Source organism: Rhinopithecus bieti, unplaced genomic scaffold (assembly GCF_001698545.2).
Source record: "Rhinopithecus bieti isolate Rb0 unplaced genomic scaffold, ASM169854v2 scaffold_18921, whole genome shotgun sequence".
In the NCBI taxonomy this organism is placed as follows: domain Eukaryota; kingdom Metazoa; phylum Chordata; class Mammalia; order Primates; family Cercopithecidae; genus Rhinopithecus; species Rhinopithecus bieti.
Window position 1 is genome coordinate 2,782,412 of NW_016810178.1, and position 18,888 is coordinate 2,801,299.

General features: G+C 38.9%; 1 protein-coding gene across 1 annotated transcript; it reads left to right on the top strand.

The window, feature by feature from the left end:
* Positions 1–1,030: 1,030 nt before the first annotated feature.
* Positions 1,031–13,231, top strand: KCNV1 (potassium voltage-gated channel modifier subfamily V member 1). Its single transcript, XM_017891521.1, has 4 exons — positions 1,031–1,254; positions 1,681–2,941; positions 4,102–4,631; positions 8,278–13,231. The coding sequence occupies exons 2-4, from the start codon at positions 2,481–2,483 to the stop codon at positions 8,787–8,789; spliced, it is 1,503 nt and encodes a 500-aa protein (XP_017747010.1). The 5' UTR covers positions 1,031–1,254; positions 1,681–2,480; the 3' UTR covers positions 8,790–13,231.
* Positions 13,232–18,888: the final 5,657 nt, after the last annotated feature.

An 18,888-nucleotide genomic window follows, 5' to 3' on the forward strand; every position in this document is an offset into this window, starting at 1 on the left:
CTGAATAGTGCCAGTATATAGTGAAAGCTCAGTAAACTTTTGTTGAAAGTGTGATGAAAATACCTAATTAAACTCCTGTCCTTCATTAGAAACTTGCAAACAAAGAAAATAAAAGCAACCACACTGACTTATCAACCAAAAAAATAATGTTTCTAGCATTTTGTTTATGAAGGCAGCCTCTGACATGTAGTCCTGGGTTTGATTTGAACTGTGTGGCCCTTTGTAAATCATTTAATTTCCCTGTGCCTCACTTTTCCTTTCTGTAAAATGTGTATATGCTACCTCATAGTGTTGTCATTATGATTAAATTAGGTACTGCATGAATAAAGAGCCTACAAATTTCCTGGCATAAAGTAAGCACCCATTAAATGTTGGGTGTTTTTATTAAAACTTGAAATTTCACTGAGGAAGGCACTAAGACCCTCGAAGTAAATGATAGCTAGACGTCCCACAGCCAGTTGGCAAAGTTAGAACTAAACAGTAACGTTTTTGTCCAATCTATGAAAAATCTTATTCTACTACATCAGGCTGCCTGCTTGTGTCTTTATATATACTACCTAATATGTGTGTGTGTGTATACTTTCTAATATATACTTATATATGTAAGTGTATACATAATATATGCTTTCCAATATGTATTCTGTATATACATACTAGAAAACAACAAAGATGAGTGTGGTTCACTCTCTCTGGCAAAGACTGGAAAAATGCATGATTCTGAGATGCCTGCTGAAAATGAGAAAACCTTGAACCATGCCAAACAAAGCAGTTAATATAACTGCCCTAACCTCAAGTTAAGCATACTGATCAAGTTGGAAATTTTGTTCTGGAACATTTGCAAAGGCACATCCAGGGAAACGGGAATCAAATGCAGTAATTCTGCAAGTGTATTCAGGATGAATATAATATTCAGTGTCACCAGGCACCTCACTCCCCCCGCCCCCACCCCCGCCGTCTCACCTCCCTCCCTTAGATCCTGCCACTCCTCTCTGCTGGTGCTGGAAGCACTGGGCGGGTGGCTCTCCGGGCTAGAGCGGGCGGGGCGGACGCGCTTAGCCTAAGCCCAGGGTCCAGGAGCCCGGAGGGAGGTGGAGGCAAGGCGAGGCAGCAGGCGCTGAGTAGAGCTCAGTTGGAGCACAGTTTCCCTCCTGGACCGGTCGAGTCAGACCTCACGTGTAGACCAAGAGGATCAAAGGAAGGGTACGTTACCTGCGGCGCCGGTTGTGCGCAGATCAGATGTGCCAGGAGCTGCAGGTGAGTCACTTGCTCTTCCCTCCCGCCCCCACCTCCTCGCCCGGAGTCCAACAGGTTGGATGGAGCGCAGCTTCCAGTGGCCCCGTGGGTTCACTTCTACTCTAACCTGGGCGCTGGCCTCGGCTTCTCCCTTTACCGAGGGAGGCCGTCGTTACTATTTAAATTTCTGCCCCAGCCCACGCTTGTTCTATTCCTTGCCTTTTTGCCTTTCCTTCTAAAATGAGAGCTCCGCTGTGCTCAGAACACCTGCTCTCCGGGAAACTTGTAGGGACAGAAATGGCTAAAAGGAAGGGTGCCTCAACAAAGTGCCTCAACACGAGGTGTACACTGGACAGGGTGGGAACTGACAGTGACATTCCTAGTTCTTAGTGACCCATTGGGGCTTCAATAAAAAGTCATCATTAATTATTCTTGTTTCTCAACCAGGAGGTCAAAACCTAAGGGAGACAGGAGAAGAAAATGGAGCGTCAGTGATCATCAGACTAGAATGAGAGTGAATTGGGAGAAAATGGTGCGGCCCCCTCACCCAGAGCACCCTCCCCCACCTGCTCACATCCCCAGCGAACACCTCTGGGGAGACCTATGAGGCAGCAGTAAAAGAAGAGGGAGGAATATAAAGTCTCAAGTTGGAAGGGACCCGGTTACCACTTCCTTTGCTTTCTGAACTTTTTGTTTTGGTCTCCTGCGGGCAGGAGTGAGTCTCGCCATCCCCCTTGCTTGCTTGCTTGCATTCAGCTAAGAGTCATCTTCTCTCTTCTTCTTCCTCCTCCGCCCCACATCTCCCTCCTTCCTCCCTTCCCCAACCCCTCCACCCACCAAGTAGCGAGTCATTCAATCTGTACACCTCCTGGGCTGAGAATCGCAATTGCGAAGTTGGGAGGCGGAGTGACAACGTTTGAGAAGGGCCAGGGCGATCGGCAGTGTGCACAGGGACTGTGTCGGGCTTGGACCTCACCTCATCCTTTCTCTTAGAGCGACCCTTCCTCTGCTCCCAGTCTCCTCTCTCTGCCACTTGTGCGCTGCTTCCGCGCACTCGCGGCTCCCTAGCGGCAGGAGGAGGAAGGAGCACAGCGGGTGGAGAGAGTGCGCCAGGGAGAGGTAACCCCTTCGGGAGCCCGGGGAATCCCGGTCGCCACCAGGGGCCGTGCCACCGCCCTCGCGGGACCAACGCTTCCGGCGTGTCCCCAACTTTGTGGCGCCCTCAGGCCGCGGCGACTGGGATAGAGATGCCTTCCAGCGGCAGAGCGCTGCTGGACTCGCCGCTGGACAGCGGCTCCCTGACCTCCCTGGACTCTAGTGTCTTCTGCAGCGAGGGTGAAGGGGAGCCCTTGGCGCTCGGGGACTGCTTCACGGTCAATGTGGGCGGCAGCCGCTTCGTGCTCTCGCAGCAGGCGCTGTCCTGCTTCCCGCACACGCGCCTTGGCAAGCTGGCTGTGGTGGTGGCTTCCTACCGTCGCCCTGGGGCCCTGGCCGCCGTGCCCAGCCCTCTGGAGCTTTGCGACGATGCCAACCCCGTGGACAACGAGTACTTCTTCGACCGCAGCTCGCAGGCGTTCCGCTATGTCCTGCACTACTACCGCACGGGCCGCCTGCATGTCATGGAGCAGCTGTGCGCGCTCTCCTTCCTGCAGGAGATCCAGTACTGGGGCATCGATGAGCTCAGCATCGATTCCTGCTGCAGGGACAGGTACCCCGGAGGCAAGCGGCGGCTGGGCTGGGAGGCGGGCGCGGCAGAGAAAGAGAGGAAGGCACAGGTAGATTTGAGGCTTTACATAAGCTTCGCTGGAGCCAGGCCTAGCAATAAGGTGTGGCCACTTCTGGGTTGACAGGTGGGGTGGGGGTAGGGGACTGGAAAGCGTCATCGCCAACTTTTGAATAGAACTTTTTGAATCTCTTTGTTCCCTTTTTTGAGTATGCTAATTTAACGTATAAGGCAAGGGACTTCAGGCCCACAATAAATATTTGGTGACTGAATAAATGAATCAGAAAAGCCATGCTCCAAAAGATGCATGTATAGGGATAAAAGATTTGGCACGCAGCATTATCATTCATCAAACCTAGAACACTGACTGAAAAACTTGAATGGAGAATTGTTTTAAATATAGAAGATAAAAGGTTGGTCCCTTGATTGAAAGATTGTGGAACTCTGAGGTTACCTTGCTATTATTACCATTTCTTCATGAATACATTTCCTTTACACACACAAAAAAGTTCCATCTGCCAAACATCCGTTCTTGTTACCAGAAAATGGGTAATAAAATGTATTAATCCAAAGTAGCTTTGCTATGTATAAACTTCTACTAAGAAAGTGTCATTTTAAAAATTATAATCCAGTCCGGTCGTGGTGGCTCACGCCTGTAATCCCAGCACTTTGGGAGGCCGAGGCGGGTGGATCACTTGAGGCGAAGAGTTCGAGACCCCCACCCCGAGGCAACATGGTGAAACCCTGTCTCTACTAAAAATACAAAAATTACCCGGGGTGGTGGCGCACACCTGTAATCCCAGCTACTTAGGAGGCTGGGGCAGGAGAATCGCTTGAACCTGGGAAGTGGAGGCTACAGTGAGCTGAGATCACTCCACAGCACTCCAGCCTGGGCCGCAGAGCGAGACTCCATCTCAAATAAAATAAAATAGAATAAAATAAAATAACAAGAAAAAAGAAAAATAATCATAATCCTAAGGGAGAAATTCTGAATACTGTGGGTAAGACACAACCTAACTAAAATATGAATAGACATTTTTCTCCATTTCGTTGAATGAAGTCTGACCTCCCTGCCATATTTAATTATCTTATACTTCTGTATTTTAATAAAGTTCGACTAATCACCAAATTGTTTTCTCTACAAGATACTTCAGAAGAAAAGAGCTGAGTGAAACTTTAGACTTCAAGAAGGACACAGAAGACCAGGAAAGTCAACATGAGAGTGAACAGGACTTCTCCCAAGGACCTTGTCCCACTGTTCGCCAGAAGCTCTGGAATATCCTGGAGAAACCTGGATCTTCCACAGCTGCCCGTATCTTTGGGGTCATCTCTATTATCTTCGTGGTGGTGTCCATCATTAACATGGCCCTGATGTCAGCTGAGTTAAGCTGGCTGGACCTGCAGCTGCTGGAAATCCTGGAGTATGTGTGCATTAGCTGGTTCACCGGGGAGTTTGTCCTCCGCTTCCTGTGTGTGCGGGACAGGTGTCGCTTCCTAAGAAAGGTGCCGAACATCATAGACCTCCTTGCCATCTTGCCCTTCTACATCACTCTTCTGGTAGAAAGCCTAAGTGGGAGCCAGACCACGCAGGAGCTGGAGAACGTGGGGCGCATTGTCCAGGTTTTGAGGCTGCTCAGGGCTCTGCGCATGCTAAAGCTGGGCAGACATTCCACAGGTATTCAGATTTCATTGATGACTTTTAATTTGCATTGCATGTCAGCATTTGTTATTTGACCACAGTACAAGGAAAGTCACGCTGAACTGATATTCAAAACTACCAACTCCCATACTTTACCCGATCATGACCTCTAAGGAGATATTGGGAAGATAAAACCTTGAAGTTGTTATCACAGGTATAGAGAAGTGAGCTCTCACATACCTCCTCTCCATAAGAGAAATGTTGAGAGAAAATTTGACCATTTGCTAACCTCAGTTTATTTGAAACCATTGCCCAGAAGATTTACAAAAATTAAAGGCACTCTGCCTCTTCAAGGTTCTAGACAAAACAGGCCTAAATGACACATAAAAAGATACAAATAAATTATATATGCTATATAGGGACATAAACCAATTTATCTTCAGTATCCAAGAAGTACTTGCCACATATACTCCTTGGCAGAAGGGAAAGTCAGCCCTTCAGAGCGTTCTCTGGCCATTTAGAAAGAGAAATGACTAGGCACAGGTGGCCTTTCCAAAATTTTCGAAGACGCAATGAAAATATTTTGCTTTGGGAGAAAGCAAAATGAACTAATGAAATGCTTTATCTAGTATCTGAAGGTTTTCTTGTCCCTAACCTGGGATGTATGAGAGAGGGGAATACAGAAATCCCTTAGATTTTGTGTGCCATAGAGCCTTTGAAAATACAATTAATATTTTCCTAGAAAAGTCTCCATATAACACACACACAAACACATTAAGGTACGTGAAAATTATAATCAATATCAGTGAAAATCACAGGAACTGATTAAAAATGATTCTTGCATCCCCAACAGTAGTAGTTATCAGTGGCTGGCCCTGCAACTGTCAGATGTTTTGGAGTACATGAGTTTCCTTATGACATACCTTAATGAAAATAAGAATCCTCAGACAAGCTTGTTGAAATACAGCTTCTGGCTCCAATCCCCAGAAAGCTTGAGGCCGGATCTAGGAGCACACATTTTATAAATAATAAGTTCACCAATGACTTTGATGTAGGTGGTTCTTGGACAAAACCTTGAGAAACACTGAAGTATGATGTCATATTAATTTTATATATGTTGACACAAATACATATTAGCACAAACAAATTGACTACAGATTACTATGCCTATTTTATTTCCCTAGATATGTGCCCTGACTGACCACCTCAAAAAGGTTGATGGTAGTTGTCCTTCTAATAAATGTTGAGTGAAATTAACTTCTGATATGTTTTTCTTCAACATTTCTCTGGTAATTAGAACTTATTATAATATAATTTTGGTAGTGTATTTTCCTAGCTAGTCTCACATACCAGGAATTTGATAGTGGTGTTTCTAACAACTTTTACAAGTACCACTCTTTGTTTTCTGACACAGATAATGGGATGCTTTCTTCAAGTATTTATAAACTCTTCACAAGACTCAATGTAAAAACACCCAGTAAAGACTACATTTTTTTCTAGAAGAAAGGAAAAGGAAAATAACAGTAATTTCCACAATGTCACCTCTTCAAAGATTTTCTCCATTCTAAAACATGTATAAAGTTTTAGTAAACCCTTAATTATTAAAATATATGACTAGGATATTTGACAATTTTCCCTCAACACTACACTTATTAAAATTTAAATATAGATGATCTATTTCCCCATGTAATAATTATAAATAAAAATTGAGAGGTGTTATAGAATAATGGGTTTTTGGCCAGACAACTAGGTTTAAATCATGGCTCTGTAGCTTTCTATGAGATAAGCTATCTCTTCATGCCTCAGCCTCCTCATCTGTATAATGGCATAACAATTACCTTGTCCCTCTTACATCCTTTCTTTTGAGGATTCTCTGAGTTAATAGAGATAACATGCTAGAAATTCCACCCACTTTGTTTTCCTTTACAAAATTGCTTTGAACATTTGCTTTAAATTAAAACAGTGTTCCCAGACAAATGCTATGCATCTCCTCATGTGTTGTGAATTTATTTAAGGAATGTAATTTCATGTAGACACATCAAGGCCAGTTCTTTATAAAGGTAAAGGTATTATAAAGGTATTCTGAAAGATATTCTTTTAAAGTTAAACTTCAAACTATTCAATGATCTTTAAAAATAGCTGGTTAATAATTCAAGAATATCTCAAACTTTGAAGAGCAAGATTCAAAATCATAAGAGTATGATTAGTATGCTAATGCATTTGAAATAGTTTCTAGTGAGTGAATAAAAACAAATAATGATTCTAAGGGGTATTATTTTGGACTTCTGAGGCAATATCATTTTGACATCATGTTGATAATATTTCAAAATGTGGACAAACTTTATTAACCACCCTCTAGTATTAGGGAATAAATCGTATGGTTCATTCAAAGCCTGGTTCCATAATGGGCTTTTCTTTCTTTCTTTTTTTTTTTTTTTCTGAGACAAAGTCTCATTCTATTGCCCAAGTTGGATTTTAATGGCGTGATCTCGGCTCATGGCAAACTTCGCCTCACGGGTTCAAGTTATTCTCCTGTCTCAGTCTCCCAAGTAACTAGGATTACAGGCACACACTATCACAACAGGCTGATTTTTGTACTTTTAGTAGACACAGGGTTTCCCATGTTGGCCAGGCTGGTCTTGAACTCCTGACCTCGTGATCTGCCTGCCTCAGCCTCTCCAAGTGCTGGGATTATAGGCGTGAGCCACCACGCCGGCCCATTAGGGGTTCTTACTCCCCTTAGGACCTAGTGTCTTCAGAGACAGAATTGGACTATCGAGGGTCTGTCTCCCTGGGGTTTAATAAATCCTCAGATCTAGGAATGGAAAAGCAGCCAATGCTTCATAATGAGTAAATTCTCTAGTGGTTCCATTTTCCATATCTTTGTGCAATGGAGGAATATTCTGTATTCAGGTCTGCTATTATAGGAAAGCAGAAATTTTATGTACTCAAGGGAGATAATTTCCTATAGCTTTGGTATTAAGGACTAGGGTTTCAGTGGGTGTCCTGGGAGTTCAGACCTCCTCTTGATATACCGCTGAGAATATCCCCTGAATATACATGTGATGTTCTCATGTCAAGTTTATCACCAATGCCTAACTTCCTTCTGCTGCTTCACTTTGTTGCTATGGTGCCCATTGTTTACTTTTTCTGGCTTTCCGGTAATCAGGTTCCTGATTGTGTTAAACTTCACAAGGAAGGTGAGAAAAACAGACACATAAAATACAAGACAACATAAAAGTGGCATTAGAAACAAGTGCTAAAATGATGCACTGAAATGCAGATGTGACCAAATGAGCCCTCCACATACAACACCACAAAGGCCTCTTATTGTGCAGACTAAAGTACAAAACTCCTATCATACCACCCCTGCCTGCCTTCAGCCTTACTTCTCACCTTCTTTTTAATAGTAGAAGTTCAATAATTCTATAGGTGAATTAATGAATCTAATTATATTTCTCTCTAGCCTTCTCAACTTGGTCCCATCAACTAGACTGTGAACTTCCTGAGCACAAGGATTATGATTTAATCAGCTTTGTATCCCCAGAACATTGCCCAGTGCTGGGGACATTTAAGTGTGCAATGCAGTTTGTGGGTGGAGAGCAAGGAAGGAGAGGGGAGGGAAGGGAAGGAAGAGAGAGAAGAGGGATGCCAATGACTGACAACATTTGTTCTATTGCAGGATTACGCTCCCTTGGGATGACAATCACCCAGTGTTATGAAGAAGTTGGCCTACTGCTCCTATTTCTATCCGTGGGAATCTCTATATTTTCAACTGTAGAATACTTTGCTGAGCAAAGCATTCCTGACACAACCTTCACAAGTGTCCCTTGTGCATGGTGGTGGGCCACCACCTCTATGACTACCGTGGGATATGGGGACATTAGACCAGACACCACCACAGGCAAAATCGTGGCCTTCATGTGTATATTATCAGGAATTCTTGTCTTGGCCTTGCCTATTGCTATTATTAATGATCGCTTCTCTGCTTGCTACTTCACCTTGAAACTCAAGGAAGCAGCTGTTAGACAGCGTGAAGCCCTAAAGAAGCTTACCAAGAATATAGCCACTGACTCATATATCAGTGTTAACTTGAGAGATGTCTATGCCCGGAGTATCATGGAGATGCTTCGACTGAAAGGCAGAGAAAGAGCAAGTACCAGGAGCAGCGGGGGAGATGATTTCTGGTTTTGAATTAATTTTCAATTTATTTACAAAAGCTATGTACAATTTACTAAAATGATAAAGCAGGGATGTGGATTTCTGTATTCTGATGATGAGTCTCTTCGGAGTACTGCTCATCTTAATTAATTTTTGCTGATACATTGCTTCGTCTACTAGAATATTTCACATCACCTATAACAACTGCACAGTGTTCTGACACATCTGAGTATCCAAAATAGCCAATTAACACAATCAAATACAACTGGGCAAATATAAACATGTTTGAATTGTCAAATATAAAATAATGTTATTGCAATACATACAAAAAGTTAAAGATTTTATGTATCGCTAATAGTAGGAATTTTCTGCACCACTATTTTTTTAAAAATGGAAGTTAAACTGCATAGCTCAGAGAAAGATAAGTAAATATTTAAGAACATATTGAACAACTTTGCTATTTAAAGATATTATCCAAGTACATAAATTATTCCTTTCTCTATCAATTCAAGCTATTGAATATAATAATTAGCTTTACAAGAGGAAACCCTTATTTGATGGGCAGAGATTGTATCCCTACCTTCTTTTTCGTGTAAACCACTGGTCACAAATGAACTGATCTCTGTATCCCATTATTACTCTAAGAGGTGGGAATCCCAAAACTGCTTAGATTGCAGTACATAAGTCTGCACAAAAACTTCAACAATTGCACATCTTCATTCTCCCAACTGAGTGTAATATGTGGAGCATAAAACAGCATATTTCTTAGTACTTCATGAAAATCAGATGGTCTTTAAATGTCTCTTTATGGATGTATTGTTCACGTTATGGCTTTAAAATAATGAATATGTGAAAGTGAGGTAGTGAACATCCTAAATTTCTACACTGAAATTATTAAATAATCTTATTTCATAAAATGGGAAATATATGTTGAATGACATCACTGGATGAACTTGAAGATCTTTTATTTGTTAACAAAAAATATTATGGACAGCTTTCTGACTGTTGGGGTAAATAGCAAATGTTCAAACTTTACAGGCATTTTGACATTCATGATAATAATACAATTCCTACACATTGTGTTATATAATTAAAGCCAAAACCTCTAAAGCTAAGAACTAGCTCATGATTCCCATTATTTTAGTAAATGAGATTCTAAAACCTAAGAATAACAAGGAATGCATCACTTTCATACCTACATTTCCAATATAATAGAGCCCCCAAGGGGAAGAAAATTGGTTCTTGAGGAAAAAGAAAAAATCTTTTCACTTCATATACAAAACACAGATAAGCACATTGAGTATATCTGTGGCATTAACATTTCATGGGGGTGAGATATTAGGGAAAAAATGCCTAGAAGGCTCTTTGCCAGGGGTTCGTGGTGATAAGAAATAAACATTGAGGACTGCTTTAATATGTAGCTATAACATATTTCATAAACTTTATTCAAGACATCCTATTATGCTATGCACTACCAAGAAAGAAAGATGCCAGTCAATTGTAAGATGCCATTAACTGTAAAATGCATCCGGATTTCAGATATGTAAAAATTTAAAATAAGCACCTTAAAATCAATGAAATATCGCATGTTCTACCTCCTGTTTTCTGGTATGCATGGTTAAGCTCTGAAAACATTTTCACTGATGGCATGAGTTTTAGATTGTGTGCTAAAGTACTTTAATTCATTTAACTTGTTTCCACTTCTCCTAAATATTAGAAAAGGTTCAGGAGATATGAATATTAACAAGATAAATATTTTCCTTCTTACACACATACATGGGTGCTAGAGTGTGGCACGGGGCCACTAGTCGTAGTAGAAATCCCTTCCACAATCTGAAAGGGAAGTAGAAATTAGACACAGAAGGCAACCTTACTCCAGCTTTTCTAGAACTTTCCCTAAGAATAGTTACTCTGATCCAGGACTGTGCTCTGTATTCATCATGTATTATGCCATTTTCTCCTCAAAATATCCCTATTATATAATTACTATTCTTATACTCTTCAAAATACATATTTTATATATTTGTTAACTCAACAAATATTTATTAAGGATCTTTTGGTGTGCCAGGGACTAGGGAGTCTTTCTTAAACAAGACTAGGTCCTGTTTTCTTGTACTTAACATTCTATTCAAAGGTGTGTGAGGGAAAGACAGAGAAACTGAAACATTAAAAGGTATAAACTTGCCTAAATTCACACAGGCTATAGACGGCAGAGCCAGGGCTGAACACCAATCTGCCTGACCCTGAAAACGACGATCCTAAAAGTCAAGTTGCAGATTTCATTCTTCCTAAACAAGCTCTGCATAGAAATTTATTTTTTAGGCAGGCAAGCCAACTTCTTGTGCATGGAGAAGTTCAATATGCCTTAAGTAAAATATCAGCTTATTCTCAGAGGTGGAATGGTGCTTTTAAGTAAAGGCTGTGGTGACACCTTATAGTCATTATTAGATTAAAAAAATATTATCTTTAGAGTAAATAGTAGTTGGAAAATAAAAAAAAATTAAAAACTATGTGTATACTTATGTATATATGTTTTTATCACGGAGGATCCTAAACATCTTCTCTACAAATGTGCTGTTAGCTATATAAATGTTGTCAAGATGTAAGTATTCAGAAAGAAGTTTTAAAATGTCATTGCTTACTCAATTTTGCTGTTAAATAAAATACCAGTTTATTTATCCAATGAATGTATATATAAGCAAACCAAATTTCATTTAAGTAAAATTCAAAGCAGGAACTCTGCCAATTTTATATCCCATTGTTTTAACACATTAAACACTTTTAAACATCTAAGAATTATTGTTATGAAACAATAATTTTTAAAAATATAAATAATTGAATTATTGTCTTTCTCTAAGCTATTTAGAGAACACTACTTTCTTTGTTTTGTCTTGGTTTTTTGAGATGGAGCCTCGCTCTGTGGCCCAGGCTGGAGTGCAGTAGTGCAATCTTGGCTCACTGCAAGCTCCGCCTCCTGGGTTCACGTCCTTCTCCTGCCTCAGCCTCCCAAGTAGCTGGGACTACAGGCGCCCGCCGCCATGCCCAGCTAATTTTTTGTATTTTTAGTAGAGACGGGGTTTCACCGTGTTAGCCACTTTCTTTGTTAATTTAACTGTTATTTTAAGTTCAGGGATACATGTGCAGGTTTGTTATACAGGTAAATTTGTGTCATCAGAGGTTTTCTGTACAGATTATTTCATAACCCAGGTATTAAACCTAGTACCCATTAGTTATTTTTCCTGATTCTCTCTCTCCTCCTAACCAGCACCCTCTGCTAGGCCCCAGTGTGTGTTGTTTCCCGCTATGTGTTCATGTGTTCTCATTATTTAGTTCCCACTTATAAGTGAGAACATGTGGTATTTGGTTTTCTCTTCCTGCATTACGATAATAAGGATAATAGCTTCCAGCTCCATCCATGTCCCTGCAAATGACATGATCTCATTCTTTCATATGATATGGCTGGATAGTACTTCATGGTGTATACATACATTTTCTTTATCCAGTCTACAACTGATGGGCATTTAGGTTTATTCCATGTCTTTGCTACTGTGAATAGTGCTGCAATGAACATACATGTGCATGTATCTTTATGATTACACAATTTATATTCCTTGGTTATATACCTATAATGGGACTGCTGGATCCAATGGTATTTCTGTTTTTAGGTTTTTGAGGAATTGCCACACTCTCACATGGCTGAACTAATTTACACTCCCAGCAACAGTGTATAAGTGTTCCAATTTCTCCACAAGTTCACCAGCATCTGCTTTTTTTTTTTTTTTCTTTTAATAATTGCCATTCTGACTAGTGTGAAATGGTATCTCACTGTGGTTTTGATTTGCATTTCTCTAATGATCAGTGATATTGAGGCTTTTTTCATATCATTGTTGGCTGGATGTATGTTTTCTTTTGAAAAGTGTCTGTTCATATCCTTTGCCCACTTTTTAATGGGATTATTTGTTTTTTTTTCTTATAAATTTAAGTATCTTATAGATGCTGGAATATTAGACCTTTGTAGATGTATAGTTTGCAAATATTTTCCCCTTATCTGTAGGTTGTCTGTTCACTCTGCTGATAGGTTCCTTTGCTTTGACAAAGCTCTAGAGTTTAATTAGATCCCATTTGTCAATTTTTCCTTTCGTTGCAACCGACTTTTGTGTCTTCATCACGAAATCTCTGCCTGTTAGAAAACACTACTTTCAAACATTTAAATGCATATGGGCAATGCTTGAGTACCTAAAAAAGCAATTTTAAGAAATTACTGATGTATCTCTATTAAGAGTGACATATTCATATTTTATTTTATGTGTATATTATTTATATAACATACAAGAAATTGTTGCATTTATCATTTTAATGCAAAGTAGTATCAACTATAATGGATTAGATGCACAAATAACTGAGGTAGGAATCTCAGTTCTGTGTTTTAATGTGGAATTCTTATGCTTATTAAAATATTTTGATTAGCTGTTGCAGAAAATAGATATGCTGACCCAATTTATCTAAGCAAAACATTGTCACTGGATAAGCTTACTACCTTCAGAAATATTTTTATTGATACATTGTGTTAACAAGAAAAGTCTCTTCTTTTGAAATATTAGCCATTAATAACTGTCTTATGAATCCTTCAGTTCAGATCCAACAAGATATTGGATAACAGGCAAATGATGTGTTCTGATGATTTCCTTCATGACTTTTCTTCGCAAAGCATCACCACCCCAGAACTCTCTCCAAGCCATACTAATATAAGGAAGATAAATGTCACATAGGGAGAGCTTTACTCACCAACAGGCAATTGCTCACATGGTACATTTTTAAGGATGATAGGAAAACCTGTATACTCACCATCCTTATGTTCTCACTGTGTTAATATTATATTATATTGTATTATATTATATTATAATCACTCCCTTGCTTGCCCTCTCAACTCTAGTGCCCCTCTCTTCCTTCCTGGTATTAAATTGGCAATACCTTGACTCTAATTAAATCCAATCCAATGCCTTCTTGTGCCTGCCCTTGTAGAGTAGATCATGCCCTACAGAAAAAAACACAATGCCTGCAGACTGCTCTCACTTTACATTCATGTCTACAACCCCAAATGGGTTCTTAAAGCTTCCAGGCAATCTCATATGGCAATTCCTGAGTCCATTCACTTTCCTGAGACAAGTAAAAACCTCTAACACCTCCCTTGGATTCCGCTTTTACTCAGAAAATAGAATCAGAAGAGGATTTTTTAAAAAAGAGTCATCACCCACATTTATCCACCTACCTCCATCTGTGCCTATTAACTCTGCCTTTCCTCACTTTACGAGGTTTGGATCGTCCATCCACACTTTATCTCCGACTCCAGGACGTTGCTACAGAGAGCTTTTCCCCTCTTCTTAGTATTTTATCAAAATTCCCCCTTCCTACTTCCTGTCAGCACACAAAAACATGATTTTTTTCCATCTTAAAATTAAAAAAAAAAAAAAAAAAAAAAAAAGCCGTCAAAATTCCTTGAATCTATTTCATCCTCTAGAAAACATCGAATTCTCTTCTCTTTTTTATGGCAAAACTATTTGACAGCAGTCTCCATACTCACTCTCTCCCTTTGTATATTCACTGTGTATCTTTCCATTCTTTCCTGAAAATTCACATAAGTCTACCACCCCTACAACTCCTGTAAAACTTCCTCTTAAGGTCAGCAGTGACCCCATCATTGCCAAATCCAATCATTTCTTAGAACTCATATTGCCAGATTCATCAACAGCATTTTGCAAGATTAATTACAGATTCTTCCTTAAAACACTTCCTTCACTTGATTTCCAGTCCTTCATGCCTTCCTAATTTAATCCCCACTTCACCGTTCAGTCATCTTTTCTAATTGAGGTCGTAAATCAGAGCTTAATCATCAGTCCTCTTTTATGCTTCATTTATTCTGCTCCCTTGATAAAAACCACCTGATTCCATGGCTTACATATCATTGATTCTTGGTCAATTCCCAAATTTCTACATCCAGATTAGAACTTTCCTCTCACTGTATTTCCAGATTTGTGAACTAACTGCCTGTTCAAAAGATGTCTAATAAACATCTCGCAATTTGCACATCCAATAACAAATTATTTATCTTTTCCCCAAACTCTAAGTTCAAGTCCTCTGAGAAGCAGATGCCAAGACAGGTGATTTTTACAATATTGATTATGTGCAAGATATATACTTGGGGAAAAATGCTTATGAATAATAAAGAGAAGGAATCTAGAGAAGGTGGGAAGACTCTTCAGACCGTGATGCAGGTCTGACAGCTATGAAGAAGAGGGAGGAGGAGGAAAATTGGGTGAAAAAAAAAAAAAAAAAAAGGCACTGATTACATCCCATTCCTAAGAAACTTCAGCCGGTTGGATGGAAAATACTTGAGAAAAAGTAGTCCATTAAGGAGTCCTACATTTTTTAAGAGATGGGATTATTGGCATATCTCAGAGATATTACAGGTTAATTTCCAGACCACCCACAATAAAGTGATTATCACAATAAAGTGAGTCACACGAATTGTTTTGATTTTCCATTGAATATATAATTGTGTTTACACTATACTATGGCATATTAAGTGTGCAATAGCATTAGGTCTAAAAAACAATGTATTAACAATGTAAAACTAGTTTATTGCTAAGAAACACTAATAATCATCTAAGCCTCAGCAAGTTGAAATCTTTTTGCTGATATAAGGTCTTGCCTTAATATTGATGGCTGCTGACTGGTTAGGGTGGTGATTACTGAAGCTTGGGGTGGCTGTGGCTATTTCTTTAAATAAGACAACAATGAAGTATGTACATCGATAATTGATATTTTCTTTCACAAATACTTTTCCATAGCATGAAATGCTGTGTGATAACATTTTACCCACAGTAAATCTTCTTTCAAAATTGGAGTCAATCCTCTCAAGCCCTGCTGCTGTTTTATTAACTATATCTCTGTAATATTCTGAATCATTTGTTGTCATTGCAACAATATTCACAGCATCTTTGCCAGGAGTAAATTACATCTCAAGAAATCACTTTCTTTGCTGTTCATCCATTAGAAGCAACTCCTCATCCATTCAAGCTGTGTCATGAGATTGCAGCAAGTCAATCACATCTTCAGATATCACTTCTAATTTGAATTCTCTAGCTATTTCCACCCCATCTGCAGTTAGTTCCTCCACTAACGTCTTGAACCCCTTAAAGTCATCTATTAGGTTTTGAATCAACTTCTTCCAGTCTCCCATAAAAATTGATAGTTTGACCTCCTCCTATGAATCACAAATGTTCTTAGTGACATCTAAAGTTGTGAATTTTTTCTAAAAGGTATTCAAATTACTTTTCTCAGACCCATTAGAGGAATCACTGTAGCAGCTATACTCTTATAAAATGTGTTTCTAACATAATAGGACTTTAAAGTTAAAATTATTCCTTGATCCATGGGATATAGAATGAGTGTTGTGTTAGCGGGAATAAAAACAACACTAAACTCCTTGTACATCTCCAGCAGAGCTCTTGGGTGACTAGACACATTGTTAATGAGAAATGATATATTTTGAAAGTTTTTTTTTTTTTTTTTTTTTGAGCAGTGGGTCTCAACAGTGGGTCTCAACAAATATTCAGTAAGCCATGCTACAAACAGACAGGTTGTCATCCAGGATTTTTGTTTCACTTATAAAGCACAGCAAGAATAAATACAGCATAACTCTTAAGGGCCCTGCAATTTTTCATATGGTAAATATGTACTGGCTTCAACTGCAGATCATCAGCTACATTCGCTTCTAAAAAGATAGCCTGTTTGTAAGCTTTGAAGGCAGGCATTAATCTATCCTCTTTAGCTATGAAAGTACTAGATAGCATCTTCTTCCAATGCATGCCTATTTCATATATATTGAAAACCTACTGTTTAGTGTAGCTACTTTCATCAATTATCTTCACTAGATCTTCTAGATAATTACTGCAGCTTCTGTGTCAGCACTTGATGCTTCACCTTGAACTTTCATATTAAAGTTTTTAACGTTTCTGGAAAGCATTTTTTTCCTTAAACCTCATCAGCCAAACTCTGTTAGCTTCAAACTCTTCTTCTGCAGTTTCCTCACCTTTCTCAGCCTTCATAGAATTGAAAAGAAGGAGAGCCTTGCAGTGGATTAGACTCTGGCTTAAGGGAATGTTGTGGCTGGTTTGATCTACCTAGACCACTAAAACTTTCTCCATATCATCAATAGACTGTTTAACTTTCTTATCATGTGTGTGTTCACAGGGATATAATTTTTAATTTCCTTCAATAATTTTTTCTTCATGTTCACAACTGGCTAACTTTTTGGCACACAAGGCCTAGTTATTGGCCCATCACAGCTTTTAGCATGCCTTCTTCATTAAGCTTAATCCTCTCTAGCTTTTGACTTAAAGTGAGAGATGAACACTTAGAGAGGCCCTTTTAGGGTTATTAATTGGTCTAATTTTCATATTGTCATTTCCTAAGGAGATTTAATATTGTCATTTCCTAATATTGTCAGGCCTAAGGAGAGGAAGAATGGCTGGTCGGTAGAGCCATCAGAACACACACATTTATTGATTAAGTTTGCCATCTTATATGGATGAGGTCTGTGGAGCCTCAAAACAATTACAATAATAACATCAAGGGTCACTTATCAGAGATCACTGTATTAGATATAATAATAATTTAAAACATTGAAATATCATGAGAGTTGCCAAAATTGGACACAGAGACATGATGTGATCACATGCTGTTGACATATATGTGAGGCTCAATAAAGCAAAGTGCAATAAAATGAGGTATGCCTCTACATTAATACTCCAACAGGTCTACAGCTCAGGCTGCCAGTCAGTTATACTTCATTCAGCAGGAGATATGAAAAGTACCTTTTTATTTCCAGCACAGGTAATCCATAGAGCTAACGGAGGTTCAGAAGTAGGCCCACCATGAATCCCATGGCCTCTTCTGACAGGAAGCTTAGTAAAAGAGCTTGTGAAATAAACTAGAGCCCTCATTGCTGCAGTTAGTATCTGGACAGCAGCTTATGGTCATTTGCTCCTTCTTCCACTGTCCACAGTACCCAATCAAAGCACATAATTTCTTCCACTATACCCCAGCATCCTAAAAAAGTTATAAAGAAAATTTTAGCCTTCCTATATGAACCTCAGAGAATAATTTTACAGGCTAGAACACACTTTTTATTGTGTACTAAAGCACACCATAATTAGTTTTCCTGCACAAAATTGTCATTGCCATGCTATTTATCTTTATTATTGCACAAAGAAATGGCATGAGTAAAGGTATTTCAGGGGGAGATTTTATAACTGTCTAAATCTCATTTTTTTTCTTTTCTAAACTGGTAACATCTCACCCAGTGAAATACTGTTTTAATGGACACTATTAATAACCCAATGACTGAAAAATAATTTCATGTTTACAAGTTAACTTCTCTAAGGCCATTGAGATAAATAAATAGATTCACTTTCAATAGCATGATGCAGCTTAATTATGGATTTCCTTCTCAAGTTAATTGGCAGTTCTTCTAATTATACGAAACCTTGTTTTACCTTCTTTAGAAAACTATGGTCTAAGAGGTTTGGTAAATAAAAAAGTTAATTTTAATGCATATACTTTCTACATTATTCTGTTGTCCAATACCCAAATTATTTCCGAAGAAGTAGTAATTGAACTAAAGAAGATTTGAGAAGTCAGGAATGTGCATGTAAACATACCCAGGACAAGAGAAATTAAAAGTTTTGGTAACAAATGGAATTTTTAAATTATAGTAGGGAAAATGTCCCTTGACATATAATAGTTATCTCAAACTTCACACTGGATATTTAGGTAGAATTTCAGTCATCTACCTAAGTAAGAAAATCAAGTCTTTCTTAACAAGTAATTTAAGTTTCTCTAAACCAGAACTATTTTTCTGAAACCCTGTCTTTATACATGTCTTGGCTGTACAGAAAATGTTTTAGCTTAAGTGGTCTATAATTATTGTCAACTAATTCTAAATGGTACGTGTGAAAATAAAAGACAGTTACAGTTGCCATGGAAACTATACTACGTAGGAAATTTATTTCAATAAGCCTCGCTTCTAAAATTAAAAAAAAAAAAAAAAAAAAAAAAAAAAAAACAACAT